The 8,982-nt window shown below is 42.5% G+C and overlaps 1 protein-coding gene across 1 annotated transcript in view; it reads left to right on the top strand.

Annotated features, from left to right (window-relative positions):
• The first annotated feature begins 638 nt into the window (after positions 1-638).
• The window catches only part of si:ch211-250c4.3 (uncharacterized protein LOC100535981 homolog), a 35,935-nt gene continuing 27,591 nt past the window's right edge, over positions 639-8,982 (top strand). Inside the window, exon 1 of the mRNA XM_037783389.1 lies at positions 639-970. Within this exon, the coding sequence (XP_037639317.1) occupies positions 892-970 (79 nt within the window). The 5' untranslated portion in view covers positions 639-891. The remainder of the gene's footprint in view (positions 971-8,982) is intronic.

Raw genomic sequence — 8,982 nt, 5'->3', positions numbered from 1 at the left:
GCCAGCCTTCACTCCCCACGTGCATCAATGAGCTTCGGGTCTGACCCTGTCGCCGGTTCACCGGTTTTCCTTCCTTGGACCACTTTTGGTAGGTCCTGACCACTGCAGACCGGGAACATACCACAAGAGCTGCAGTTTTGGAGATGCTCTGATCCAGTCGTCTAGCCATCACAATGTGTGAAGTCACTCATATCCTTACGCTGGCCCATTTTTTCTGCTTTCAACACAAAATTCAAAATGTGCACTTGCTGTCTAATATTTCCCCCCCACTGCCAGGTTCTATCACAACGAGATAGTCAAAGTTATTCACTTCACCTCTCAGTGGTCTTAATGTTATGGCTAATCAGTGTCATTCAATGTGTCTTAAATTTGAAGCTGTGATTGATGTGAATGGGGATTTAAAATCTCAGTGGAACATCGTCCTCCCTCTTAAACCATTCCCGCTTTCCTCCAGCTCTTGTTGCTCCCTGTTCGCCTTCAGGCTGAGTGTAAACCTCGGTCTTCCTCTTGGACTTTTCCCTCCTCCACCTCTCTCATTCTGGCTGGCTGCAACTCCTCCTTCTCCTCCTCCTCCTCCTCCTCTCATTGCTCTGAGTGGAGCCCAGCCCCCTTTTACTTGTCTCAGCTGGAGCTCTCACAACACTCACACTCACACACTCAGGCTGTCCAGCAGTCTAGGAAACGTATCTATCATGACCAGGTATCATGACCCTGCCGGAGGACAACCTCCACGCTGAATCCCCCCACAACAACAGACGCCTTTTTCTCAACTGAACTTCAAGGCAACCTCTTTAAAAAACAGCATGAGGAATCTCTAAGGAAGTTTTGCTTCTTTTTTTCAACCTCACTATATTTGAATTGTCCTCAACCTCAGGGATTGTCACAGGAAATATGAGTGTGAAGAAGAAAAAGACTGGGCTGGTCATCAGCTGGCAGAAGTCATTCTCCCTCCTGGCTCCTTGGAGGAAAGGTACAGTTACCTTCTATCTTCTTCTGTGTCTTTCCATGGCAGTTAGTGGTTTCAATTTCTCCACCAGCTTCTAATTTGTGTCTCCTGTGAGATGAGATGCAGCAGTAGGCAGTCACAGGGTGTGTTTTGATTTACCTCTCTGATCTCTCTCTCTGATCAAGGCATCGGTCTCAGTAAGCAGAAGGATGAATAGCACTCTGCAGGCCTCTGTGATGACATTTTAATTGAGTAGACGAAGTGTGAAAAACCCTCAGAACTGATTTAGCTGTGGGTCTACAGGGAACCCTTTGATGGGAAGCAAATCTGTAGTTGGTTAATTAAGTGAGATTAGCAGCTCCATCATTTGACTCAGTCGCTTTAATAAGAGTTTAATTGGATTCATTTTTCTTTCTAAAGGGCAATAAACTTCCAGGAGGAACTTTTAAGACCCAATTCTTCATCTTCACTTGGCTGCTGATCATAAAACTTTTCATTTAGTTTTTTAACAATGTGATTTTAATGAAAATCAAAAGCTGTAAATACTGTGTGTGGTCTGGTTGAACTGACAAAACAGACATATAAAACTCATGTAGGCCTATACCTCCTCCTCCATGTGTCTACTGTAACAGGAGAGTAGTGTAATTTATTAATTGCAGCAGATTAGATAGATTTTAAAGTTGTATTCGTTGTTCTGGGCACTTGGAGGCAGCAGAACAAGCTGAAAGCTGATATATTATCACCTTATAAAGTTGTTATGGCTATAATGTGTTAGCAAATAATTAGTTACATACCCAGCCACAAGCAAAGTAACTCATTTGAAGTCCTGTTTGATCAATATTCACACTCCTCTAGACTCTTTCGCTGCTAAATGCTCCACTGTGTTCTGCCTGGTGTTGAGCAGGTAGTGCAGGGTGGGTTTATCAGAGCTTTTCCTCTGAAAACAGCTGCCTGCTGCTGGAAACAGGGTTGATGAGAATGCTGAGACTGAAACAAACATCACGTTTTCCGACTGGAAAACCAAAACAATTAGCTCAAAGTGGCTAAAAGCTATATAAAAACTGCAGACTTGTTGATAATTCTCTGTGGGTTTGTCATTGCGGGCAACGCCTTTCACACAGCCTGAACATGACAGCCATGACATCTAGTCATATGATCAATGCATACACATTTTACCATTTGGGGCAAAACAATGAGCTAAAAGAGGTTAAAGTGGGTAGAAATGGAGCAATTATGATTAAAAAAAGTTATTTTTATAAAACGGTCGCTATATCCTGAGAGTAGTACATGAAACAGTTAACCTGAAAATAATCATGTGCCTTTGTGTCCTCCGGTGCTCCTAACGGCATCTGCAAGATTTCACAGGCCGGAGGAAAACAAGCATTCTGAGCTGATTTGGAGGTTGTCGTCCAGCTTCCGTCTATGAGAGCCGGCTGTCAATCACTCGCAAACTCCGATCAAACGGTCAAACTAGGCAGCGCTGATCAAATATGAATCAATATTCTGTTACTTTAATGCCTATTTCTCTCCTCAAATGTTTTCAGAAACATCTTGTAGTGTACTGTTTAGCTGTAAAATGAGAAAGGTTGTGAGCCATGTTGAGATCAAGCTGAAGAAATACCAAGCACCGCCCACCAGCCGGAGCACAGCCAATAGCAATGCTCAATAGGAACGTTCTCTCTCTGAAATGACCTGTGATTGGCCAAAGTCTTCCGTCACGAGCTAGATTTTCTAAAGCCTGAAAACAGAGCCATGAGGAGGTGCAAAAGTCTAGTTTTCTCTCAGAACACTTGAATTACAATATGCAGGTTACAATATGAAGGTTATTATGGAATTTTTGCCCAATGATGCCAAAAACATACTGCCTACTGAAGCTTTAAAGAGCTCCAAAGAGCTGACGGGGGACAGCAGAGCTGATAATTCTCTCTGGTTTCCTCACTACGAGCAACCCCCTTTCACATTACACATTTGATCCATTACCAATGTAGAGCTTTAAGGGATGTAACTTCTATATTACAGCATGTGTCTGAAGAGTGATGATATATTCAGCTATGTCTGTGTTGAGTTTGTGAAAACTCTCTCTCGCTCCCAGACAAGCAACACTACACTACACTGAGTGTAGTGTACTGAGTACATCCCTCTTGCCTTTCTAATCTTGGCGTCAGGTTGCTTTGCATTCCACGCGCGAGCCTCGTTCAGATATCACCATAAGCTTATTTACAGTATGAGCCTCCACACCTGCCAAGCAGCAAATCCTCCGGGCGTCTTGTCGTGGGAGAGATGATAAATCTGCTCATTGTTGCAGCTGTGTGGGAGCCCCTCTCCGCTCTCTGCCTGACAGCAGTCACATTGCTCACCATGTTACTCAGAGTAGGAAGAAGAGGGGCCTTTGTTAACGTAATACTTACATTGTGGACAGTGTTGCTGTTTAGGTTCAGGAGGGAGCGGGGTATTGTCTGGGGGAGCCGTATGAGAATACACTGCCTTTCTCCAAACTGTAACATACATAACATCAAGATCGGATGTTCTTTGTTTCACGAGACTGCAGTAAAGTAAAGAAGAAACCAGGAACGTTTCAATAAATCTGCCCTCTCTGATCATCATTAGGTGACTCATACCTGAAATATGCAACGCTGAGGCAGATTCAGTGGATTTCTGTGGATTGTCAGACATTATTCAGAGATGAGTAAAGAAGTAAATATGTCATGTGTGACACATATGTGTCAGAAGAGTAGGGTTCCACCCACTGATTGTCAAGGAGGGTTGAGAGATTCACTCGACAAGGAGGCAGTTAAAGATGTTTGGTGCGTTTACTACGTCCTGTGGAACAGATGCAGATAGAAGCTTTTCGTAGCGATGTTTTAGACAGCACAGACTACAGATGAATAGTTGAAAGATTGCATTAGGAGATAACAATGGAAGAGAGCATGAATGGATATCACGGATGAGACAGAAAGCTACGGTTTTGATGACATATTTCACATCCTGCAACCGACTGAAAGTTCATCTTGACCTGGGAAACAGTAGTTGATTGCTCTACATTAAGACAAGCTCATAATTAAGAAACCGTATCAAATATTCTATTTCTTCCATCTGTCCTTTCTACTTTTCTTTTATTCTGTTCTTTTTTCCCATTCTTTCCTTCCTTCTTCAGCTGATATAAAATACCCAAAACTGGAAATACAAGATTCTCAGACTGCACGACTAAACTCTTTTCTTTGACATACTAGTGTTGACATGTACATTTTATGTACTGTTCTTATACATTGCTTGGATAACCTGCTGCTGCTGCACATTACTTTCCCAATTTGGGATCAATAAAGTACATCTATCTATCTATCTATCTATCTATCTATCTTGCTACTACTGGTTTAGCTTTCCTTCAGTACAATTTTGAATTCAGGACTTTGCTTGTAGTCAGGCCATTTGTTATATTGGATATGTTCACATCTGTGTTCTTGCGCCTATAAACCCTTGCATTTTTCAATATTTTTTTTCCACACCTAACCAAATTAAATAAACTGAACCAGTCTCAGTGTATTTCCCCAAATATGCTTGATGTGAAAGCACCTTGAAAGTGGGTATATACAGTATACGGGCCTCGTTGAGTCATGTGTCAAAAAAATGGGAGTAAATTGTCTGCTTAAACTCCTTCAGTATAATCCTGTATTTTAGAGTGATGGGAAGTCAAACTCTAAAATATCAGAGGAAATTAGTCGAAGGCGATTTGACTTGAGTTACAGTGCTCTTGCACATTCTTGCCTTATCTTAATGGTTTCCAAGTATGGTGACCCCCCCGTTAACTTTGATAAAGGGAAGGCGTCTTGGTATCATCCTTAAGGTTGATGACGCCACGGTCAAGAGAGAGGTGGAGAAAACAGAGTAGGCATCCAAGCTGGGCCATGTGTTGAGAGATGAGTGTACTGGTTTCATGGTGTGTACCACCTTATCACGCATCTGCTTAATGTCACTTGTTCAAGCTCCTAATAGAGCACCAGAACATGATGCTGCTTTGGACTCAGAGCCTATAAGTACCATCCATCCATCATCTGTAACCGCTTATCCCGTTCAGGGTCGCGGAGGGGGTGCTGGAGCCGACGCTCCCAAAACTAGCCACTCGTTGGCCCTTCTACTCAAAAACTCTTGACTGCAGCCCAGCACATCAGCGGTCAGACTTGACCACTGACCACCCAGAGTGCTAACAGCGGGCTGACACACCTATAACCCACCTGGGCTGTAAAAAATAACCGTCTTGTCCCAGCCTGTTTATGACCTTTTGTGCTCTGGATGTGAGAGGCCAACTGAGCCAACTGTTTAGCCCGAGGGCTTACACGTGCCTGCATGCGGTGCCTCAAAAAGCCTTCCGAAAATCTCAGAAAACCTCCTAAAATCTGTCAGGCAGCCGGACGGCACCCGTCTGCAGTTGCAGGTGAAGCCTATGTTTGTCTCTTAAAACATATTTATTTTATAGGGGTAACAGATTGCTTTGCAGAAAAAGCTTCTTTTGTGATAGGCTTCTTGTGATGTAATCCACAAACTCTCCGCTTCAAAGAAATATAGTTTCTCTATGAGAGCCGGCTGTCAATCACGCAAACTCCGACCAAGCGGTCAAACTAGGCAGCGCTGATCAAATATGAATCAATATTCTGTTACTGTAATGCCTATTTCTTTCCTCAAATGTTTTCAGAATCATCTTGTAGTGTACGGTTTAGCTGTAAAATGAGAAAGTTTGTGACCCAGCAGCCATGCTGAGATCAGCCAGAGCACAGCCAATAGGAACGCTCGCTCTCTGAAATGACCTGTGATTGGTCAAAGTCTCCCGTCACGGCCTAGATTTTCTAAAGCCTGAATACAGAGCCATGAGGAGGTGCAGAAGTCTAGTTTTCTCTCAGAACACTTGAATTACAATATGCTGAAAGGTTATTATGGGATTTTTGCCCAATGATGACAAAAATATACTGCCAAAAAAAATGGTTGCCTACTGAAGCTTTAAGGTCATGTAACACTTTGATGCACAATAAGTAAAAAGGCCATGGGCACTTATTTGCTTGGAAGCAAGATGTGTGTTTGCTCTACCTTGCATTCATTTGACGGAATTAATGAAGTAATTTGAGGGTACGAATGACTGATTTGTGGTATTTAGATGAGCTGAGACACCTCCACGGTGCTTTCTCAGATCTGGTGAATGGGAATCAGGCGAATATTCTGAGTATATGGGAACATTTTCTGTTTCACAACTGAGAACGCTACAATAAAAAAAGGCAAGAGTGAGCATGGCTCACATACCCCCGCTCACTTCTTGACCCCAAAGAAGGCTTTGCCCTTTTGGAAAAAATTCTAAAATGTTGGGCACCCTGGACTTCTAACCCCCCAAAGGCACAACTAGCCCACACTGTCAACCATCATACCAAATTTGAAGTTCTTAAGTTAAATAGTTTTCGAGTTCTACTCCAGAAACGAAATTGAAGATGAAAAAATCACAGCTTTTCGCCAAACTTTCAAAAATGTTGGGCACCCTGGACTTCTAACCCCCTTCAAGCCCTGGATGCAGGCTGAGTTTTCTCTCCAGCCCTCCAGGAAGCTTAGAGCTTTGTTCTAATGGTGTCCATCAAAGAGGGCAACAGGGCAATCCACTTACCACCTTTAGTCCTGAAAAACTCTGACTTTGTCAGGGACTCACTTAAATGACAATGCCTGGAATGTGAAATGAATATGATAGGAAACGGCTGAAGGACGTTTTCAGACAGAAAAGAGGCTTAAGGATGAATCCGGAGTGGTGGTGGGGTGGGGGGGGGGACTGTCTGTAATCATATGTTTGGGGATCTTAGTTGAGCACAAAGACTGGAAATAGGCTGAGTCAGCCCGTGTAGACAATTACAGGATAGAATATGTGTTTGTGTTGTTTGGGAGGGGATGAGGACAGCTGGTTTCCGGAGGCCGACACCTGTCCGGCTGACGGTGGTTATGTAGAGAGGATTGTAGGGAAGGAATGGGATTGTATCACAATAGCAAGAAGTCAGATTTCACAGCTGAGTCGGCGGGATGACTTCAGCGTGTAATTAAAGTCAGCTCGCTCTCCTTCTTGTTGTCTGCTGGTGATTCACAGAAACAGACTAGAAAAACTACACAAGAAAACGATAATAGAGGTGGCAAGAAACAGTCGTTTGTTAGTCTGCTTGTACCAGAATATATAAGTCATTTAATGATTTCAGAGCTTTCACATTCTCATCTGATGGTTTTTTTTTTTTCAATTTCCACATTCCTGGTTTCTTATTCAGTCACTGAGAATAGATCAGCTTCCTCTGTTAATTGAGAAAAGATGATTTGGACACAGAGACACCACAGATGACTTCTACACAGCCGCAGCTTATACAGACCAGCAGTATCCCCATGAATTATGTTCACAATGGACCATTCTGCACCAGCGGCGGCTGGTGACTCAAAAAACTGGGGAGGAGAGGAGGAAAACCAACCCACGGCATCATGTTATTGTACACTAGTTGGCTACTCATCTCTACTTTCTTTCTTTATTAAACAAAAGAACATAATTCAGTATACAGGGGATAGTAGCCAAACAGAACAATAACAAAAGAGCCAGGGGTAGGCTACATTACACTAGACAAAAATATTATAAAACATACAAATATTAAGGGTCTTGTAGCCAAATAGAAAGTGGTTTCACATATTTATCGAATTATTTATTTTCAGACTTGGTGTGAAAAGGCCTATTGTCTTGTTTTGTTTTTAACCGTTACCGCAATCTTTCCCAAACCTAACACCTGAATGAAGCAGCTGTACATATTCTGGCAGGGTTTACCTGCTTGTTAGTACATGTTCAACAGCTGTGAGGAAGAAAGGCATCTGTAGTGCAGTAGTTTCATTGACGTTTGCTCATCCCTCACAGTCAGAAAATCTATTGATGACAGCTTTTCTGCTGTCTGTGATCCATGATGGGAGCAAGGATGGATCACTCACTGCCCGGGGGCCTCAATCTCAACTGGCCTGAGGGTAAAGTCACAGACAATCATAAAAACAGAAATGTGTGTGTAAGTGACTCCCTAGAATCTCAGTATATAAATGACGCCACGGTGATAAGTCAGGAGTTTTGTCTGGGTCTCTTCACACTTCCTCTACCAGACTTGAGCTCATGAGGTTTATATAGCAGCTTGCTGTTTTCTTGAACAAAGAAGATATGAAATAAAGAAATACTAAGGCTGTGGACTTTACTTGATGTGGACTTTACTTGCAGACTACATGCAAGATATAGTTTTGTACTGTAATCACATCTTGGGCCCTTAACCTTTGTTATGATTTAAGCAATCCCAACTCCCTAAATTATATAATTATATGCTATTAAATGGTTTTTCCAAATCCATTTGAAGGAATCCTGATTGCTGTCTGGATTACGTTCATTGGCAATGATTTTCCCAGTCTACAATTTGTGATGTTCTTATACAAAGACCAGGGCTTGGACACCGGAGACCCGAATTCGTGTCTTGCGTCCCATGTGTAGTTTTGCTGTGCTCACACCAAATTTATTCACGCAAGTTTGACCGCAGGATCATTTGTGTTTAGACGCTCCCTTCGTGGAGATACCAACTACGTTTCATCAATCATGGCTGAAATAACCGCTGTTTCTGCTTTGTATACATGTTGTTGAAGTCCCAGATACGTCGGAAAACCAAACGCTGCTGTGTCGTGGTTTTTAACATTGTCTGGAGATGCATGCAGCTCGGTGAAATTCACTGTACTGTATCTAGCAAGTCACACGTCGGCTGAATTAATCTGGTTTACTACAGCGGTATGAACCCTAAATTAAGGTATAATGCTCAACGCTTCTTTGCATTGACTTTGTATGTAGTTTGCTTCGTGTTTGGTGTGAACACGGCAGTAGGATTAGGTTTTGGCTAGTTTGGTCAGAGCAGCATTGTGGTTTTGGTTAAATATAGACTTTTAACTATTCCTCAGCTCTTAGCAAAGTGTAAAAGCCCAGCTTCTGACACTGTAAGTATTTTTTATTAAATGCTGTAGTAAGA

Source organism: Sebastes umbrosus, chromosome 10 (assembly GCF_015220745.1).
Source record: "Sebastes umbrosus isolate fSebUmb1 chromosome 10, fSebUmb1.pri, whole genome shotgun sequence".
NCBI classification, from domain to species: Eukaryota; Metazoa; Chordata; class Actinopteri; order Perciformes; family Sebastidae; genus Sebastes; species Sebastes umbrosus.
Note: the sequence above shows the minus strand (reverse complement) of the source record. Positions and strands in the feature narration are given on the sequence as shown.